We start from the raw sequence: 20,914 nt of genomic DNA on the forward strand, positions 1-20,914 counted from the left end.
CTGAAAAACATTGTAAAGTTTATCTGCCAAAACACTGCATTCTTTAGAAGTCCTGCTGTCCCTCATCTACCTTCCCCATCTGCACGTAAACACGAATTTAAAACACTCCTCTTGTTTGTGGTTAGATGTGGATGATCGAGCTTGGAATTGTCATCTCTCCTCCCTCCACCAAGGACAAGTACCCTATGTAAGCCCCCTAATGAACACTCACTAACTTGCCAATCTGGACTTGTCCAAGTTGTTCTTAGGTCTGACGTATCCATTTGTTAGATGGGAAGCTGTTGTTCTATACAACTCCTCGTTATTCTCAGAACACTCTCTGCCTGAATTTCATCCTGTTTATAAAGGACTCCAGTGAGAGGATTAAGATCCATCCTGAATTAAGTAGGTCACTTCTTAAGATACTACTCACCAAAAGATTCTACTTGGAATGGGTCCATATTCACAGAAATGGATTAACTTTAAGAACATACTTTTCTGGGTTACATACAGATTCTAACCATCACAGTTACCTAAAAGCTCTATCCTTATTAAAGCGCTGTACTCTCAGAGTTATAAGCCAGCATCCTGCAGGGGTTTCCAGCAAGGTAGGCAAATTGCTGCTCTCGGGCCAAATCTGGCCTGCCTCTTGTTTTTGTACAGCCAGGAGCTAAGAATGGTCTTTACATTTTTAAATGGTTGCTTAAAAAAAAAAAAAAAAAGAATATTTCATGACATACGAAAATTACATGAAATTCAAATTTCAGTTTCCATAAATAGCTGAGAACATAGCCATGCTCTTTATTTACATATTGTCTATGTCATGTGACAAAGGCATAGCTGAGTAGTTAATACAGAGACTGTATGGTCCATCAAGCCTAAAATATTTTATCTGGCCCTTTTTAAAGTTTATTGACCCCGAATTTAGAGCAGACTCCAGAGCCAGACTGCCTGACAGGATTGCTCACCTCTGTGTCCCTTTACTTGGGCAAGTTTCCTTAGTAATTGTTTCATCTGTATAATGAAGATGATAATAGCACTTATCTCACAGGGTTTATGAGGATCAAGCAAATATGTAAAGTGCTTAGAAGAGGGTCTGGCACATAGTAAGATTTATATATGTGTTTGTTGGTATTATTAGCTGCCACAATTTTTTTTCAGGAACTGACACAGCAGTGACTTACAGATACATTTCTTCCTAGAATTCTTGTTGAATAAGGTCATATCAGAAAGGAGTTCATTTGTTCCAGACATAGTATATCACTGGAGTTTGTATTATTAGGAATTTGTTAGCAATAAGTGTAAGAATTTCATTTATAGTATCACTTTAAAACTCAATTTTTAGCAGAAGAGCAATATAACTTTCAGCAACTTAAATGACTATTAGCATAGTCATTATTCATAAGCTAACTCCACATTACTCAAAAATATTTTATGTGCTATAAATTTATTTCAAACGTCAGTCTTAAAAGAGCTTACAATTTGAATTAGACAAAGCTCAAGTATTAGGTTTCAGTCGTCACCATTTATTCCTTATAGTTAAGTCTTTCTAAAGAAAAAGGCTTCAAGGCAGAGGCTGAGGAACTCATGTAATGACTAATCCACTTTGATGGTTGCTTACAGTACTTAAAAACAGGAATCTATTGACTCAAACATAAAACAAGCAACATATTGGTTACCTGCTGTGGGAACAATGGGGTCTCTCAGAATTTTTCTCAAGGTTCAGAACATCATTTTTGGATTTGGGGTATCCAAAAAGAGGATGTGAGAATGAAGAAAGGGAAGTTACACGCAAGAGGAAAACAATGAATTTGGTGATTATGGCAGTTTGATATTGTTTATGAATTCGAAAAACAGATATTGGATTATGTATTAGATTATATTGAATTCAGAGGTTTCACTTTTACTTGACTGAATAATGATTAAGGCTTTGATTGGGCCACTGTCAGTAGAATGTTGCATCCCTGCCCCCTTGGAGAGCGGGGACTCCCAGAGAAACCTCACACAGAGAGCGGAGTTTAGAGTTTTGATCCTGGAGCCTGGGAAGTAAATACACAGAGAAGCAGATATGTGAGGAAGGAAAGAAGGCTCAATTGGATACAGCAGAGGTCCTGGGAAGAGAGACAAGCTGTTTGCCTGATAGTCTACAGTTGACCTTGTGGAGAGGGCACAGCAGCTAGCTGAGCCTGGAGAGAAAGGAGCCTGGGAAGAGAGGAACCCAGAAAGCCTGAATCCTTTGGTGAGGGTGGTAACTTACACTTTATGGCCTGGTAACTGTAAGCATCTACCTCAATTTAATATTCTTTATAAAAAACCAACTGATTTCTGGTACTTTGCATCAGCACCCCTTTAGCTGACTAATATGGTGAGTGTGTAGCCAAGGAACTAGAAATGAAGAAACCTTGTCCACCACCACCACCAAGCATAGGGCCACAATCAGCATGAGCTGTAGCATTTGTTTAATATTGGATGACTCTTTGAATCTTTCTGTACATCCTCCACAGCAAATACTATGAAACTTGTTCATTAATGCCTTTCTTAGAACAGTAAACTCAGAAAAACAAGTCTAGTCCTTAACAGTGAGGAACAAACAAGCAATTTCCGTTACTGAAGTTACATAAAATCAAACAAAAATCTCATGTCTAAATTGCTTTATACAGTTCAACCCCAGTTGGGAAAAAAAATGTGTGAAACAAAAAAAATAATAATAACTGAAGTGAAGTACCAATCTCTTACTTACTACCGCAGATCTAAATTTATATTGTATAAAAAGTAACTAAGGGAGATGTGGCTCAAGCAGTTGAGTGCAGGCGTCCCACATGGGAGGTTCTGGATGGGTTCCAGTGCCTCCTGAAACAAACAAACAAGCCAACTCAGGGAAGCCAATGTGGCTCAGTAGTTGAGCTCAGGCTTCCCACATAAGAGGTTCCAGGTTCAATCTCCCGGCATGGTACCTAAAAAAAAAAAGTAGCTGTTATCCACCTGACTCTCAACCCCAGGCTTGCAATTACGGAAATTTCAATTTGGCGGCACCCCATACTTGGGTCCACGATGCTAGGAAAGCATGTCTCAGACTGCTACCACTTAAAGCAGCCATCATCTAGGGCATGCGAGCACTTTTAGGGAGTGTCGCTGGCAGCACTTCTATCCTAGGACCGCTTGGGGGCGCTGTGTCTCCCAGCGGCGTCTTACGCCCCCGGGAGTTCACTGCGCAAGCGCACTGCTTGCTCCCGCTGCCCACATGTGAACCTTCGCTGCAACTTTTTCAAGAAAAATGCCCAAATTCAGGGTGGGCAGGGGTTCGGAGTCAGGAAAAACATGCACGCCTGGCCGAGCAGATCTTGACTGGGAACACGGTGCGGGCTGGGGCGCGGGAGAGCGGCGGGGCTCCGGAACCAGAGACGAGGAAGAGTTTGTGGGGCCCGGACTAACCCGGCAGATTTTGCAGTAAGGGAGGCAGGATCTGGGGGCCCAGCGTGGCACTGGGGAGACCCACGGCGCCGAGGGAGTGCCCCACGCGGCTGCATCTAGGAGTGCCGCAGGATGGGTTGGATAAATGGCCCATCCTGGAGAAGGCTGCCGCAATGACTTGGGTGAGCGGCCAAGGAGAAGTGCGCGTGGACCCTGAGGACGAGCGTGCCATTGAGATGTTCATGAACAAGAACCCTCCTGCTAGGCGCACCCTAGCTGACATCATCAGGGAGAAGCCGACTGAGGTTGAAATGGACATGTCAGAGGTGTATGGCTTCCCTATGGCCCCGCTGGACCCTCGGGTCCTGGAGGTGTACTGAGGGGTCAGGGAGGTGTTATCTAAGTACCACAGTGGGAAACTGCCCAAGGCATTTAAGATTATCCCCGCACTCTTCATCTGGGAGCAAGTCCTTTACTCACTGAGCCTGAGGCCTGGACTACAACTGCCATGGACCAAGCCACCAGAATTTTTGCCTCTAACCTGAAGGAACATGGCCTAGCACTTCTACAACTTTGTCCTGCTTCCCTGAATACAAGATGATACTGCCAAATACAAAGCCTCAACTTACATGGCACTCAAGGCTGGTTCAAAGGGATCCTGATCCCACTATACGGCAGGCACCTCTTCCCTGAGGAAAGCCGTCAGGGTGGGTTGCATCATCACCAAGTGCTCCATCCCTGCATTGCGCTTCAATGGAGTCATGCTGAAAAGAGCTGAGATGGATTATAGAAGTGCCAGCAGCATCTTCCTGTGACTAGGGCTAGACAGGAAAAACACGCATTGCCCAACCCGGTGCTGGATGCTCTGGTCTTCCATTTCCTGGGTTTCCAGACAGAGAAGCACAAACTCCCTGTGCTCTGACACCAGTGCCTCCTGCCCCTGGTCCAGCATTACAAGGTGGACTGGCCACAGATCAGAAAGAGGCCCTCCTGGAGCTGCTCCGGCTACAGCCCCAAACACAAAGATCAGGCGTGAGCTCCAGGGTGCAGTCTCCCGAGATGTGGAGGATGTCCCAAATACCGTGGACTAAGAAAACAGACACCCATCCTGGCCCTGCTGGCCTGGGAGGACACCAGGACCCTTGCTGGTCGTTAAAAATGCCACAGAGCCTTTACAGCGTGAAGACTCAGATGAAGGCAGAGGTGGGTCACAGGGACGTCTGTTCTCCCCTGACCTGGACAGGGAGGACTGGGTGTCTGGCTGGCCCTTCCTTCCATTTTAGGCCTTCATCCCTGCTCAGTTGAGGCCTCACTTGGGATTTGAATCCCCCACTTCCCATCTGGGACTTGGATAACTTTCTCTGGACTGTTGTGTCAAGTCAAAGAGATGTGGATAAAAAACAAAAGGAAAAAGAAAGGCAGATATTTATTGAACATTGTGTTATAGTGTAGTCAACGGAGTTCTTTCTGCTCTCCCTCTTTAGCAGTCTGTAGGCAGTGGAGTTCTTCCTGCTTTCCCATTTGGGAGATGGGGTTCCTGAATTCCTCACATTCCTTTTTTAGGAGTGGAGTCTTACCCAATTTACTTAGGGCCTTGTTCATTCTATGAATTTGTTTGTTTAGGCTATACCCCGCCCTGTTCATGCCCGGAGGGCAAATTGTTTTCCCCCAACATTGGCTACTTCTGCTACCCCGGAGAGGGTTGTCCTGAACTGTCAGGTCTCAGCTGTGGATGAAAGGAGAAATTCCCTCCTCAAGGAAAGTGGAGATGCAGGGGGGCAAGAAAGGTCAGAGAATATTCAGCATCCATAGATAAAAGTTTATTGGAACACACACACCAAAGTAGCTGAGTAATCTTGGGGAATGGGGTTCTGCCTGAATCATCCAGATAACTCAAACGACCTGCGCGAGGCTGCCCTGCTGAGTTTATACACTCTGTTCACCTCAGGCCGTATCTGAATTACGCCCAGCTTAGTTTAGCCAAGAGAGGACAAAATTCTCCAGGAAGGAAACACACCTTTGTAGTGCAGTGAAATATGCAACTGCAAGCCAAACGCCTCTCACACAGTTCCTGGTGATTATTTATCCCCGTCTTCCTGGGGCGCTTTCACATTTTGATCTTTCAGCGTCTTTTTCTCAGATAAGCATCTAACAGCTACCTAAATGCATTCAATCCCATCCCACCCGGTTCTATAAAGTTGCTTAAAATAGCAAAAGCACTAGAAAGCAAAATGGGAAATGAGAGACAAGAGGAAGAAAAAAATTCCCGGGGCGCAGGGTTGGTGTTGGAACGCTCCATTAGTTTCGAAGGGAGGAAGGACCCTAGAGGAATTGCATCGCAGTTAGTAAAGCACCGCAGGACCGTCGACTACGCAGTGCCTTGGCGCCCAAAACGCAAGCACAAGGAAGAGCGCAGGTAGGAGCGCCAGCGCTGCGAGCGGAAGCCGGGGCGCGGGGCAGCTGCAGGCCGTGTCCCCCGCCTGCCCGCGTGGTGCGCTCCAGGGCGGCCCCGGCGCCGCGCGGTGGGCGGGCGCGCAGGGCGGCGGCGCAGTCTGCACCATGGCGTACCCGGGGCACCCTGGCGCCGGCGGCGGGTACTACCCGGGCGGGGTAAGTGCTGCCCGCGCGGGCTCGCGGCCGGAGCGCGACCCTCGGACTCCGAGCCCCTGAGAGGCCGCACTAGGGGACTCTGCGACAGGCGGGGAAGGGGCGCTGACGAGACGGCTCCACTCCCCGCTTCTCCCTGCCCGCTGCCTCGCCCCAAGCCCCTGCGATTCGCCCTGTTCTCTCTCCCTCGAGTCCTCCGACTCCTCCTCCCGCGGGCCTAGACGCGGGTAGATCGTAACCCAGAAGGCCTACCCTGTGGCGTTTGGTTACGCGGCGTGAAATGGTGCAAAGCGGGTGTTAGCCTCCCCTTCCTCCCTCCAGTTTTCCCTTAAAAAAAACAAAAGAAAAGAAAAAACCCAGCCATTTTAAGACTAGAACGGTTCGGAGAGCCATCTTTCTCCCTTTAAAAGAAGGTGTGTGTGTGTGGGGGGGGGAAATCCAGGACTATCCGCTAGCCTAAACCTCCTCCCCCCCCCCCCCGTGGAAGGCCATCTGGTCTGGCGCCTGGGATGCGCGTCGTCTTGGTAACTGTTTCCAAGGCTGTTTCTTCCCTGGGTCTCACTCCTGAGAGGGCACAGTGTTCTCTATGGAAAACAGCCCAGTCCGCGCATCTTCTTACGAAACACCTGTATCAGTATTTTACCAACTCTTCCTTACATGATACTTAGAAAGTTTTCAAAGTACCATTAAAAACTACAAAATTAAAAAGGACAGCAATTCCGAGCCCTGCTTGCCTAGGTTGCATTCACATCCTGCAGGTTAATAGGGATTTTTAAACTTGTTGCCCTTATGCAGCTGTCGCTTTCAGGACAACCCATTTTGGTCTAAGTAGCCAGTTTTTAAGTTACAGTGAAGTGAGTTTGGAAGAAAGGGGTGGAGTGGTTGCAGGTGGAATGTACTAATGTGCTTGGTGGTGAGGAGGTATACAGTATAATAGACTGTGCAGTTGGATGGCTTTGCACAAAGGTGCTTAATGTTGATTATACGTTTCCTGTTTTACAGTATGGAGGGGCTCCTGGAGGACCTGCGTTTCCCGGACAAACTCAGGATCCACTGTATGGTTACTTTGCTGCTGTAGCTGGACAGGTTAGCTTTTCCCTTTTATATTAAAAACATTGTCAAATTCTACATTCATACTCTTCTTTTGTTACAGTAGCACAGAAAAACGAACTATCCTCAAGAAATGAATGCCTTTCCTTTTGCAACAGAGAGTGAAAGGAATTGATGAACACTCATTTCTGAATAGTCAGGACAAAATTTGACAAAGTGTTACTTGTGTTTGTTTCAAAACTAAACTTGTGATTGAATTAGGGCCAAGTTGAAGAGAATATAAGATTATAAATGTACGTTCAAGACCTATAAGATAGGAAGATGTCTTTACTGTGAATTTTGAGGGTCCAGGATAGTTTCAAGAGAAGAAATTCAAGATCTGGTGGACATAAACTGCTGTTTGTACAACTTAAAGACATTTATGAATAATTATGTAGCCAAATTCTAATGGATACTTTCTTTGGGTTAATTAGATTGTTAATCAATCTCCCCTCCCTACCCCTTAGGCAGTAGTTATTTTGGTAAAAACCCAGCTTCTCAATAGGAAAGTTATTAGTTTGCTACAGAAAGTTTATCTTATAAACAGTTTAGTTTCTCTTTGATGTAGTTGCTGTTGCTAAGTCAGCTCTTCCATGTCCTTATTGAGTTGGTGTGACCTGTTGACCCAGAGAGAATTAAGGTCAGCTCCCCAAGGCCTTTCACTTCTGTACATTTGAGTTGTATGACAAGGGAGTCCACAAGTGCTGGCTAACCTTGAGAGAGGACACTGCCCCTCACTCACGAGGTTGCTATGCATAGTACATACACTGTCAATATAACCCAGCCGTGTCCAGAAGAGACCTTTGTCCTTAGGAATTTCATTTTTATTTTGTTTTGGTCAAAAGCTAGAAATAACAAAATCTTAATGTAAAAATGCTGTAGACTGTTATGGGATTAAAAACCTAAGACCGCCTTTAAAAGTAACACCCTAAGAAATACAGTTTGAGAAATTGAATGGAAAATTGAGTCTAAAACTAGAAGAGCTTCCCCTTAAGAAACTGCTTAATCTGTGAATGATCTGTATCTTTGAAACCACAAGACATGGCAATCCCCAAGACTAGCATTCTTAGATTGCCTGTACCTCCAGGTAGTGTAAGTGACTCCACCTACTTAGCTTTCAACAGTGCTGGCCTATATTCAGCATATCCACTGTCTTTTATTGACCTTGTTCCTCATTTCTATATAATATAGAATACCTATGGACTTGAGGAGTTAGGTGTGTAGCCACTAGTGTAGTTCTGAAAAAAAATATTTACCAAATCATAAGACAGGGCGATCAAGGAGTCTTCTCTCTGTTTGAATCAAGCGTTTTAATCTTTTTAATGATTTACGTCAGTTGTGTCCTCATCACCATCACCACCACCACCAAAAAAGAAAATTAAAAATTTAAAAACTGAGAAGAAAAAGATTTTTAGGCACTTACATAAATAATTTTACTTTAAAATTCTTAGCATTGCCAATTTCCTGGCTCAGGCTGAAAGAAGAGTAGTTGCCAAGACAGAAACCAGATTTATTCATACATTAAAAATATCACTTATCAGTGGAAGAACTTTTGAATTCACCTCAGTTTTTTATTAGAAGAAGAACCTTTGCTTGAAAATGTTTATGCCATTTCAGGAATATAGAAGAAATGATGAAAAGATATTTGCAATCCTAACATACAGATGCAAACAGCATTCAGACTTCGTCAGTTGTTGTTTAATAATTATTTAAAATAGAGCCTGAAAGTGAATGCCTGCTTTACTTAGGGATTGTGAAGTATTTTCTTTATAGTCCTAATTATCGATTTGTGCAAAAGGGCTTAATAATTTGGCAACTCTTTCTTTCACCTTATAATTACTTTTGGTAGTAAAATGAGAAAAAGAATGCCCATTTTTGGAAATCTTCCTTTAGAAAAATGTTCCATGTGTGAGGATACTGATTTTATTATGCTGCATTAAATGAACATTGAAGATAAATCAAGACCTAGAAAGTACAAATCATTATTGTAATTCCTCTTCCAATTTCTTTTTCAAAAGGATGGGCAAATAGATGCTGATGAATTGCAGAGATGTCTGACACAGTCAGGCATTGCTGGAGGATACAAACGTAAGTGGACGGTCACAGAGTTTCTCTGAAAGTTCTCTCGTGTTTCATATTTTAGCTGTCACTTATGATTATAGACATCAAGGAAACTGAGTTTTTCAGTTTCAGCAATGTTTAGAATTTCAAAAGCTAAATTAGGTTGTTTATTATTTTAAAATATTAATTTAAAAATAGTTCTTAATAAATCATTCCACTCCTACCAGTTTAGTAGATTACTTGGATTTGGGTTTCATGTATTTGGAGTCTTTCAAAGCATTGAGACAGTTTGTGTGGCCTGTTTCACAGAGGACAAGTTAAGGTGCTGAAAGGAAATCCGTCAGGTCAGGTGTCCTTAATGATAGGAGCTAATAACATTTACTGCTGACTTTTTGCCAAAAGCTTACTTGGCCTTGATGGTGGCACTTATGGCATTGAGTAGGTGGTCCTGCACCTCTGGTTCCTGGGTGGCCGAACCTGCACCCCTGGTCTGTGAGTGGCTACTCCTGTCCCTCTGGTTCCTGAGTGACCAGTCCTCCACTCCCAATCCCAAACTCCGGGAGTGCTGCTGGCAACATGAAGGCTTGTCATGCCTTATCCTAGATTGTTCCTCTTTACCAAATGCCTCAGAAGAATGCATTCTAAGTGGAAAGTACCCTTTTAAATTCTTGGACTCCGTACTTTAGCTGTGGTCTTCTTTCTCCTCTTCCTCCTGAATTCCCCACATACTGGATTGGCTGCCCTATCATCTTTTTTACCACTGTATTAGTCAGGGTTCTCCTGAGAAACAGAACCAACTGAATTGACCCACGTGCCCACGGGGGCTGGCAAGACTAGGCTTCTCAGGGTAGGCCACAAGAAGGAACTCCACTCAAGGGGATATTCAAGTCCTTAGTCGGAATTCCCTAGGGGAAGCTAGCTAGCTGGAAGATCCCAGCTGTCGGAGTCGACAGACCTGAAGGGTATGGGGAATGAAAGACAAAGAGAGAAGGGAGAATGAAACAGAAAAAGAAAGAGCGAGAGAAAAAGAATGAGAGAGCTGGGATCAGGGGATCTGCGAGTAGAGACTCATCAGACCACTTTATTGATTACAAGGGGCTCTTTATATACCACAGTGTACGTGTCTACAAGCAGGACCACCACAGCCTACATGCCAGTAAGCACAGACCTAGCACAAACATAGCTTATGTGACATTAAGGAGCAACTGGTATTAACTATCAGCATTACCTATAGTCTAAGGAATTTTAGAAAAAAACCTTATCTCAAGGTACAAAGTCTAAGTGTTCTATACATTATAAAAGGTATGAGCTCATCTTTTCCTTCAGCCTTTAACAGCTTCAGCTCATTTGCCAGGAACTCCCAATCACTGCATTCCTTAGGTTGCAAGCATAGTCATGGAGACAGCACATCTCTCCTTGAGAGGCCACTGTGCCTCAGTTTCCAACACCCAGCAAGAGCCAATGCTGAAGCTGAGACAGAAATTTTTCTGGCCTCTGAAATCCTCAGTTCTGGGTTTTAAGACTGCCACCTGATTGGATGAGGAAACTGCCCACATTGCTGAGGCAGTCTCCTTTGTTGGATATAGATGCAGTCAACTGATTATAGATGTAAATCCCATCTATGAAATACCTTCACAGTAACAAGCAGGCCTGTGCTTAACCAAACAACTAGACACCATTACCTAGCTAGGTTGAAATATAATATTAATCTTTGCAATCACCTTCCTACCTTTTGAGCTCTCTGCCATGAGCTGTGGATAGGGAAATGTTGTCCTGACTGCAAGCCTCTTGCTCACCATCCTGGACACCAACCACATGCTTTCTTTCAGATCAGATTTTGACCATGATCTATTTCCAAAGTAGAGACTAGTATTTTAGCTCAGGTATGTTACCTTCCAACTTCCTGCCAGTTGTTATTAGGGATAGACCTCAGATTTGAAGCCCTAGTTTCTTGGTAAACTGTGAAATAAAGTACTCCAACTATAATTCTCACCTGAGGAATTACTGGTATTTGGACTGTTTCACAAAATGTTTCTTACTAGATGAATCTCAGATGTTGTTTTTCAATTATTTATGTTTTTAGAAATGTTATGAGACTTCAGTGGCATACTAACTGGGGAAATTAATACAAAGAACTTTTTTTTTTTAAAGATTTATTTATTTCCCCCCCTTCCCCTCCTCCTGTCCTGCTGTTTTTGCTGTCTGTGTTGTCTTCTCTTCACATTTTCTCTCCTCTAAGATTCACAGGGTTCTATCCTGGAGGACTCTGTTGGGGAGAGAGATTCCCTGTCAATGCGCCACCTCAGTTCCTGGTTTCTGCGGCGCTTCACCTTGACTCTCCCCTTGTCTCTCTCGATGCGTTATCATCTTACTGCGTGACTCACTTGCACGTGGCACTGGTTCTCCATGCGGGGATTCATGCAGGCACTGGCTCACCATGTGGGCACTCCCGTGGGCACTGGCTTGCCACGCAGGCGCGCTTTCTCTTCTTTTTCACCAGGAGGCCCCAGGGATCAAACCCAGGTCCTCCCATATGGTAGGCAGAAACTCTATAAGTTGAGCCACATCTGCTTCCCAGAAGAACTTTTTTTACTGTTATGGGCAGCACATTTAATTTGTAAATTGTTAACCTCCAGCAGCTGGACTCGAACAAGGAAGGTGTACTAGCAAGCTAACAAGTGAGCAGATGTTACAACACAGACTACTATTCTACACCCTTTTCAGTACTAAAAGGTGTGGCAGGTTTTAAATTTAACAAAGTAGGTTGCATGTCCTTGCAGAGCAGCCCTTTTATAAATTTCATTTGCAAAAGCCACATTTGGTGATGGCCTTAGTTCAATGAGTAATAGAGAAGACATTTCCTGAATCCTCAGGACCAGGTAATAGAATTGCTTTGCTTACTATCATCTAGTCCTGAATTATTCTTTCCAAAGTGGAGGTTGTGATGAACCACAAAAACCATCCTGCTTGTGAGATGTTTGTTTTGTAGTATAGAAATTATACAGCTGTTGGTCTTTTGTTGTGGTTGTTCTTTTTTTTTTTTTTCATTTATTTGGTGTCTATTGATTGTATAATATGTAACAGGCTGTACACCTGAGGTAAAATGATGACTGAGGTATGTATGTGTGTTCTTCTAGCCCAGCACCTAGGGCCCCTTCGTAACCTGTTTAAAAGGAAGCAGTCTTAGCTAGAGGTGAGGTGATGAGGGATATTGTTCCAGTGTGTAAAATGGTAATTCACTTCTCTTTCCTTGAATTTAGTTGTTCATTTGAGGTGAGGTTGAGAGAGATAACTGGAGAGAGGGCTGTCCTTCTAGGTCCACTACATTGTATATTTCTACTAGAGGAAAAGGTGAATGAGGATTCTAGTAGAATGATCAGGAGACGAGAGAAAAAGAAAGGTAAAATTGTAGCAAAGATTCCTTTGCAGTTATTTAAAATATAATTAATATTAGAGCTATTTCTGGATAAAGAGTACAATGAACAGAATTAAGCAAGAGCTTTCCTCTTGCTTAAGGAAGAGGAAACTAAGATATCAGTGTTACAGTACATTAGAATTATGTGGAATGGTGAATTTTCTGTTTGCTCATTTCCTCCCCTTCAAATCCCTCTCACAAAGATGACCAGACTTCTGTTCTTCCTGATACAGGAAAAAATTTCTCTATCTCTTCTCTTGAAAAAATGTTCAGTAGCTCCTTGGTGCCCACAAATCAAAGCAAAACAGTTCAGCAGGAATTCAAGGTCCTCTGTAATCCAGTCACATCTGACTGTATTTCCTCCAATTTCCTGGTATGTTCTGTGAAAGTCAGGTATGTTTGCATATGCCTGGCCTGCCCTGTCCTGGTTGGCTTATGGTGGTCCCTGCCTCTGCTAGATGGTCACCACATGTCCACAGCTTTCCTATCATTTCCATGTTTGACTAAATGTTACTTTTCTATGAAGTCTTTCTTTCCTTTATTGGAAGAAAGCTCTCCTGGTACTTTTTTGGTGCCTCCATTATGGCTTTCCACTCTCCACTGTGATTAGAGTTGAATATTTGTCTGGCTTATCTTTCCCTTAGACTCTCAGTTAGGGCAGGATCTGATTTCACACTTGTGCCTCCCACGTTCCTAGTACTCTAAGCATTGCATGTAGTAAGAATTACCAGATATTTGTTGGGTGAGTGAATATGGAAATTTTTCTAAAATGGAAAATCCCTATGCCCTTATTGGTATTTTGACTTTAGAGTAGATATTACTTTTAAGTTTCAGTAAAAATTATATTTTTTAAGAAAAGCTCACTGCCCATCTCATTTCCTCCCTTCAAATCCTTCTCTCAAAAGATGACTAGACCTTCTGCCTTTCCTGATACATACTGCTGACCTGTCACTTTAAAGCAGGGGTTCTTAACCTTTTTTGTTCCACGGACCCCTTGCCAGTCAGGTGAAAACCACACACCCCTTACTAAGTCCACACTATACTGCATATTATTTAATAAATACATCACACCTACACCAACACATCCCCACAAGAATAATGTTTTTTTGAATTTCAATTCAAGCTCACAGACCTTGTTAAGAAACCCTGCTTTAAAGTGTTTGAGAGGGGGTTATAGCTTTCTGCTAGGGATAAGAATCTAGTCTCATCTAGTAACTCATTCATCCAGCCAATACATATTTAATACCTCCATTAACTCATCCAGTCAATACATATTTAATAAACACCTATATTGTACTAATACTGGGATGTATAAACACAAATGATGGTGTGGGGCATTGTGAAAGGCATCAGAATACATGAATTATAGAGGTTCTTGGGAAACGGACTTTGGCCCAGTGGTTAGGGCGTCCGTATGGGAGGTCCGCGGTTCAAACCCCAGGCCTCCTTGACCCGTGTGGAGCTGGCCATGCGCAGTGCTGATGCGCGCAAGGAGTGCCGTGCCACGCAAGGGTGTCCCCCGCATGGGGGAGCCCCACGCACAAGGAGTGCGCCCGTAAGGAGAGCCGCCCAGCGTGAAAAGAAAGAGCAGCCTGCCCAGGAATGGCGCCGCCCACACTTCTCATGCCGCTGACGACAACAGAAGCGGATAAAGAAACAAGACGCAGCAAATAGACACCAAGAACAGACAACCAGGGGAGGGGGGGAAATTAAATAAATAAATAAATCTTTAAAAAAAAAAAAAAGAGGCTCTAGGATCAAAGAAGGAGCACATAAGCCAGACAAAAGGAAATTTTTTCCTTGCAGAATTGATAGGAAAATTGAAGAGAAGTGCAGGAATCACACTTTGAGTTGACCAGTTAATGCAACCTTGGCTGCATTCTGGAACCATCTAATAAGTTTTTAAAAATTCTGATGCTAGATCCCACACTTAGAGTTTCTGGGGTGCAGCCCAGGTAACAGGATCTTGTACTGCATCTGGGTGATTCTGATGTGTACCCAGGATTGAGAACTTCCTACCTAGACTAGAGGGACTTCATACTACCACACAACTTAAAAGTCAAAATGAAGAATGGAATGGACCGACAGTTTCCCATAAGGGTGGAAAAATTTGACTCCTCCTCTCACCTCAGATGATTACATCTGTGAATTAAATGGAGATTGGGGAACCAAAATAGAAATAGTCTTATTTCTGGCAAAAGTCTGCTAAACACAGGAATTTGTTAAGCTTGGGAAACCTATAGTTTGTGCTATTTGGAAACCCTACAAAGTTGGGTCCCTTAGACCGCTTGTGTTTAAATTTAGTTAGTTAGGTTAGAGAGATTTTTTTAAAAAAGCAACTTGAAAGAGGTATAAAACTGTTAGTTCTGTGAGCTCTTAATAAACTTGCAAAATTTACCCTAGCTTTGTCCACATGACCCTTGATATTTCTGCCTCCTAGCCTTACAGCTTTGGGAAAGCTACACAGTGTTTCCTCAGTGGTTTTGTTCCTGTGAACATAATGCAAGATGCAAGGCGTTCTTTATTTCTGATTTCCCAATGTTTAGGTAAATTACCGGTGGACTAATTAACCAATGGGTATATTCTAGTTTGGTTGCCTCAGTGAGGTATGGAAAGGCCCTAAAACACCCATGAACTGTAAGTAAACTAAGAAGCCATCCTTGAATTGTTCCTTAGTTCTTACTCTTGATTCCTCTCCACCCCCCTCCCCAGTTGTCTGCTCTCTGCATTCACTGTGTGGTCTTCTGTGACTGCTTCTATCCTTAGCAGCAGCACCAGGAATCTGTGTTTCTTTTTGTTGCTCATCTTATGTCAGCTCTCTGTGTGTGTGGCGCCATTCTTGGGCAGGCTGCACTTTCTTTCGCACTGGGAGGCTCTCCTTACAGGGTACACTCCTTGAGCGTGGGGCTCCCCTACACGGGACATCCCTGCATGGCAGGGCACTCCTTGTGCGCATCAGCACTGCGCATGGGCCAGCTGCACACAGGTCAAGGAGGCCCGGGGTTTGAACTGCGGACCTCCCATGTGGTAGGCGGACGCCCTACCCATTGGGCCAAGTCCGTTTCCCTGATTCCTCCTATTAACACACAGTTCTGACAAGCATATTTATCTGATTTCATATATAAGTTTAATGTATATAAAAAGTCATAGGCTTTTTGAGACAGGAAGTTACCACTTGGTGCCTGACAGCAATGGGAAAAGAGAAAACAAATGATTAGACACAACTAAGAAAACCAGTTATATTTTGTCAATTATGTGTAGGAACAAAGCAACCTTATCTTGCTACCAAACATGATAGATATAACATTATGATTCATTGTGGTGAATTGGATTCATTATATGAGAGTTTTAAAGGCAAGAAAGTATATAATAATTTTTTTTAAGTACAGAAAATTTTAAACATATAGTATAATTATATCGTGAACTCCCATGTACTCATCATTCAGTTTTAACTACTATTAATGTGTTTGTTTCATCTCTAACTCTGCCACTAGCTTATTTTGATGCAAATATCAGATGTCTTATCCTTTCATTTGCAAAGACTTCACTATATACGTTTTAGAAAGATAGGGCACATTTATCCCCCCAACTACAAAACCATAAAATAATTGACAGTACAGTGTAATATATTTTCTTTGTGGTTTTAAATGTGTTTTTATTAAAGAAATAAAAGCAAAAATGAAAGTAGCAGTGCTCATAGAAGTCCATTACAAAAAGGACAACAGCAGCAATAGCCACCCCCATCTACTAGGGAATGAAGAATAATAAAAGCACAAATAAATAAAATAGAAACAAAAATACTAAAAATGCTAAAACAGTAAAAAGATTAAATAATCTATCCCCTTCCCTTTCCCCTCTTGTTTGCTTGCAGGTCTTTGGTATGTTTCCATTTCATAAGAGACTACAGGCCAGGAATGGGGGAGTGGGAGAGTAGGAGGGTAGATGTTAAATCTCAGTTAGCAGCACAGCCCTGTCCAGGAGGTACTTGGTGAATGCTTTTTGCCCATTGATAGAACCCCTTCCAGTAGGGTGCATAAAATATATTTTAAAGAGCTATCAATTAAAATTGTTAAAATCAATTGGGTTCTAGAAGGAATCCTCTCTATTTAGAAAAAAATCTACTTGAAGTTCCATATAATTTAGTTCTACATAGAGTAGCACATAAAAATAAGTATATAAATAATCATTCCTAATTAATTTGAATGTATCCAATGTAATATGAATTTTTGAAATTGTATTAATATTCTCTGTACTTTTCTTGCTTTAACAGCTTTTAACCTGGAGACTTGTCGGCTTATGGTTTCAATGCTGGATGTATCCTTTATCTTGATTGTTGCCTCATGTATTTTTTCCTGACAAAAACATTGCTTTCCTGAAAGCATCTTAAAATTAGTACCCAGTGAACACAAAATGACAAATGATCATTAGAAAGCTTTATGAAAGAGTTTTTAAGATGTTGTTTAATGTGACAAAAGCAAGGAACCTTAGTAAATAGAATGTTGGTTGTTTAAGAATTCAAGGAAACATCAAAGTAAAACAAATATAGAAACCAGGGTGGTTAGGGAAGGGTGTTAATTTTTTTCCTTTAACATTGAGTGTTCTGCGTGCTTCGTACCTGACTTTCAAGGGATGGAGTTTTTCACATCACTGTTTTTGGACTTATTTTAGTAGAGTGCTGATCCTGTGGGGACCTCCATCCCACCTCATTTTCCTAAAGGGAAATCCACGGTCTGGGAGCGCTTCACTAGGGAATGTTAGGGTGGATAGCGGAGCCTGGGGCACTCAGAAGGATAGCGGGTTCTGTAAGGAACCTGCATTTTACCTGGGGCTCCTGATGATGGTGTTCGTTCCTTCTAATCACATCATACAGATTGTTTTTCCCACAGTGAAAATAAAAACTATAGGCCCTTGTGTTTTTATTGTGTCATAACAAGAGGAACAAAAATAAATTTTTAACCTTTTTAGTAGATGGAACATTGAATTCCCCATGTCCTTGATCTTTGATTAACTAGAAATTGTTGAAAAATAAGGATGCTCTGATCCTTGATTATGGTTTAGAGAGACATGTCAGGAACAATGGGTTTCAATGAATTTAAAGAACTCTGGGCTGTACTGAATGGCTGGAGGCAACACTTCATCAGTTTTGACAGTGATAGAAGTGGAACAGTGGATCCTCAAGAATTGCAGAAGGCCTTGACAACAATGGGTAGGTATCGCTGACTTGAAATTATCTGTTCACTGATAGAAGTCAGTTGTTGGGTTTTTTTCTTTTAATTTCTAAAAATAAGTGCTACTTAAAGGCAGTTTATCTGTTGGGTTTGTTTTTCTGTACTATAAATTGTTTCTTTTCATAATTAAAAGTAGTTCTCAGTCTTTAAAAAAATTATGTTTGGTTATTTTCTTAATGGTCTGTTTTGTAATCCTTGAACTTTTTTGCTGGATAATTTTCCTCCTTTTCAGGATTTAGGTTGAGTCCTCAGGCTGTGAATTCGATTGCCAAGCGGTACAGCACCAATGGAAAAATTACCTTTGATGACTACATTGCCTGCTGTGTCAAACTGAGGGCCCTCACAGGTGTGTTTTGTGAAGTCGTACCACTGCCATGGACTAGGACACCATTTTTATAGCATTTCATGTATCAGTGATTTCAACTTTATTTTCCCTGGGTTTTTTTTGTTTTTTGTTTTTTGTTTTAATCTTTGGGGGATTTTTAACATTGCTAAGCCTATCTAGAAAAATAATTTTTTTTTCAGAAATTAATTAGATTAATTAATTAAATAGATTAATTTTACTATAAGCTTCCAAAATATAACAAGCTAATTTCTGCATTTTTTAATCAGATTCTGAGCAGTAGTCTGTGATTTCTTTCTAGAGTGTGCAATATTTACATTTTAGCTCTTTTTCCTAATTCTTCCTACTGGAAAGTAATTTAAAGTAGGTGGTTATTTAGATGTACTTCTTAAGTGAAGGTATTTCAGTAATCTCTACTTTTCTATCTTTCCTTTTTCCTTTTGTATAAATTTTCTGTATAAATTTTCAATGTTCCATTGTCTCTCTGGTTTTTAACTCATTTTAGTTATTTGGCTCCATGATTCTTTGCCTCCTAACATTGAGGGCAATGTTTTTTTATTAAAGAAAATCTTTTTCAGTAGGGCAGAGGTCAAATGGGATGGTTATTTGATCACAGCCTATTTTTGGTATTAGGGATGCCATCCATCTATTTCCTAACTAATGAATATCCATGTTATTTAGAAGTTTGAAATCTGGTGCTTGCCTCACAGTTAGATAATGGCTTCAGAAGTTGCAGAACTTTTGCTGACTTCGGGGTAAAGTGTTTTCTCCCAGTTTCTCTAACGATAACTGGCCAACCACTGCCTACTACAGTACTTTGTTGCATATTAAATTAAGCCTATTCATATTCATAGAGTTGGCTTCTTTGCTTTGGTCTTTCATTTATATTGGTTGGTTGTTAAATTTAAATGTTTTTGCAGTTTGAACCCAAAGCCAAACAAAATTAATGAGTGCAATTTTAGAAGAGAAGTTTAAAGAAAACCATCAGTTTTACTGTGTTGTTTTACAGATAGCTTTCGAAGAAGGGATACTACTCAGCAAGGTGTTGTGAATTTCCCATATGATGATGTAAGTATCAGTAAATTAAGACCAAGTAAATGGAGAAGATGTGCTCCAAATAAAGTTAGCTGTTGAGGACACCTTAAAGATGCCAGAGCTATCAAGAGTAAATGACCAGAAGGAGGTGTTGCTATCCAAAAATTAAAACTCATTAGTAATTTTGAACACTGAGATATTCTAAAATTGTCTGAGAGATTCCTTGGAGGAGAAAAACAAAATAAGCAAATTAATTCCATTTAGTCTTTTGATTTGCATTTTATTTTATTTTATTTTTAAGCAGTGTTTTCAGCAAACACAGAATACTTTTTTTTTTCTCTCTCTCCCCTACGTTGGGGACACCCCTGTGTGGCAGGGCACTCCTTGCACACATCAGCACTGCACATGGGCCAGCTCCACATGGGTCAAGGAGGCCCGAGGTTTGAACCGTGGACCTCCCATGTGGTAGGTGGACGCCCTATCATTGGGCCAAGTTGCCCTTAATTTGCATTTTAAAAGACCTATGTTCAAGGCCCAGTTTGTCCCACTTACTGGCAGAATCACTTTGGCAGATTTCTTCATTTTTCTGAAGCTATTTGAGTAAAGAAGATGTAGTAACATGCTTCCTCATTGGGCTGTTGTGAGGTTTAACTTAGAATTGTCCTTGAAAAACACCATGCAAATACTGTGTCTACTTTTGAAAAACACCATGCAAATACTGTGTCTACTTTTGCCTTCTGTAACATATCAATCATTGAGAAGTAGCTTTAACCACTCAAAGCTGTCCTTTGCACACATGTTCTTTATGAAAGACATAGGCATTAACTTAACTCTCCATTTAAAACAAGTCCTTGTCTAAACAGTCAAACTAAGTGAGGTAGGATAAGGTCATTTAAGCAGTGTCTGCATAACCAGGTGCCACCTTTGATGGCATTAGTTGAATGCACTTAACAAATACAGGGGGATATTTAGATGTTTCTTCACTTTTTGCACAACTATTGATTTTTTTAAAATAACTTTTAGAATTGGAATTGCTGTAATAACTGAATATTCTAAATATTTCTCTATTACAAAACACAAAGATGCAGATCTTTTCAGTTTAGTAGCTGCCACAGTTACAAGTACATGTTAAGAAGGCTTAATATGTGTATGTATAAATATGCTCATTCCTTCTGGTTAAAGATATGTTTTTTTTAGTGTGTGTTAACTGTTTGGTTGACTGTTTCCAAAGATCAGGAAGCTGTGTGTAGAGAACATGGACTCTGGCCTTAGACTGGGCGACATGAAGAGATTTCTAAATATCCTGGCTCTTTTCATTTCCTTCTCTCTACAGTAGGCTAATCAGCTTTGCCTTGCTGTCCTGCAAGGATTAGTGATAACAGTGTGGAGCACCTTTGGGAATCTAGTAGAGTCTAATGCTGTATGCTTAGCCATAGAAAGAGCAAACATTTCACAGTAGGTGACAGTGTCTCTAAAGCCAGTTTCCTGAATTGCAGGGATAAGGTCAGATGTTCCGTTTGTGTACACACAGGTATTGGCATGCTAGGATTTCTTTTTCCTTTTTTTTTTTTTTAATTTTTTTTTAGGAGGTACCAGGAATTGAACCCAGGACCTCATACCTACAAAGTAGGCACTCAACAATTGAGCTACACCCACCCGCCTCTGAAGGCAAAAAAGTTTGAAAAGATGTTCCCTTAAATTATAGTAAGGAACTACTGTCCAGTTTGGAAGTCCTTATATAACAGT

The 20,914-nt window shown here is 41.6% G+C and overlaps 1 protein-coding gene and 1 pseudogene across 2 annotated transcripts in view; both read left to right on the forward strand.

Annotated features, from left to right (window-relative positions):
• The window catches only part of SRI (sorcin), a 30,628-nt gene that overhangs the window by 4,921 nt on the left and 4,793 nt on the right, over positions 1-20,914 (forward strand). The window contains exons 1-7 of one of the 2 annotated variants that reach the window (XM_004478082.5): positions 5,885-6,000; positions 7,000-7,083; positions 9,105-9,174; positions 16,833-16,876; positions 17,621-17,768; positions 18,023-18,136; positions 19,143-19,201. In XM_004478082.5, the coding sequence (XP_004478139.1) occupies positions 5,950-6,000; positions 7,000-7,083; positions 9,105-9,174; positions 16,833-16,876; positions 17,621-17,768; positions 18,023-18,136; positions 19,143-19,201 (570 nt within the window). In that variant the 5' untranslated portion in view covers positions 5,885-5,949. Of the gene's footprint in view, positions 1-5,884; positions 6,001-6,999; positions 7,084-9,104; positions 9,175-16,832; positions 16,877-17,620; positions 17,769-18,022; positions 18,137-19,142; positions 19,202-20,914 lie in introns of those variants that run through there. The other variant, XM_004478083.5, reaches the window with a different exon arrangement.
• On the forward strand, positions 3,254-4,481 carry LOC101419650 (bystin pseudogene; annotated as a pseudogene).

The sequence above is a fragment of the Dasypus novemcinctus genome, chromosome 5 (genome assembly GCF_030445035.2).
Source record: "Dasypus novemcinctus isolate mDasNov1 chromosome 5, mDasNov1.1.hap2, whole genome shotgun sequence".
NCBI classification, from domain to species: domain Eukaryota; kingdom Metazoa; phylum Chordata; class Mammalia; order Cingulata; family Dasypodidae; genus Dasypus; species Dasypus novemcinctus.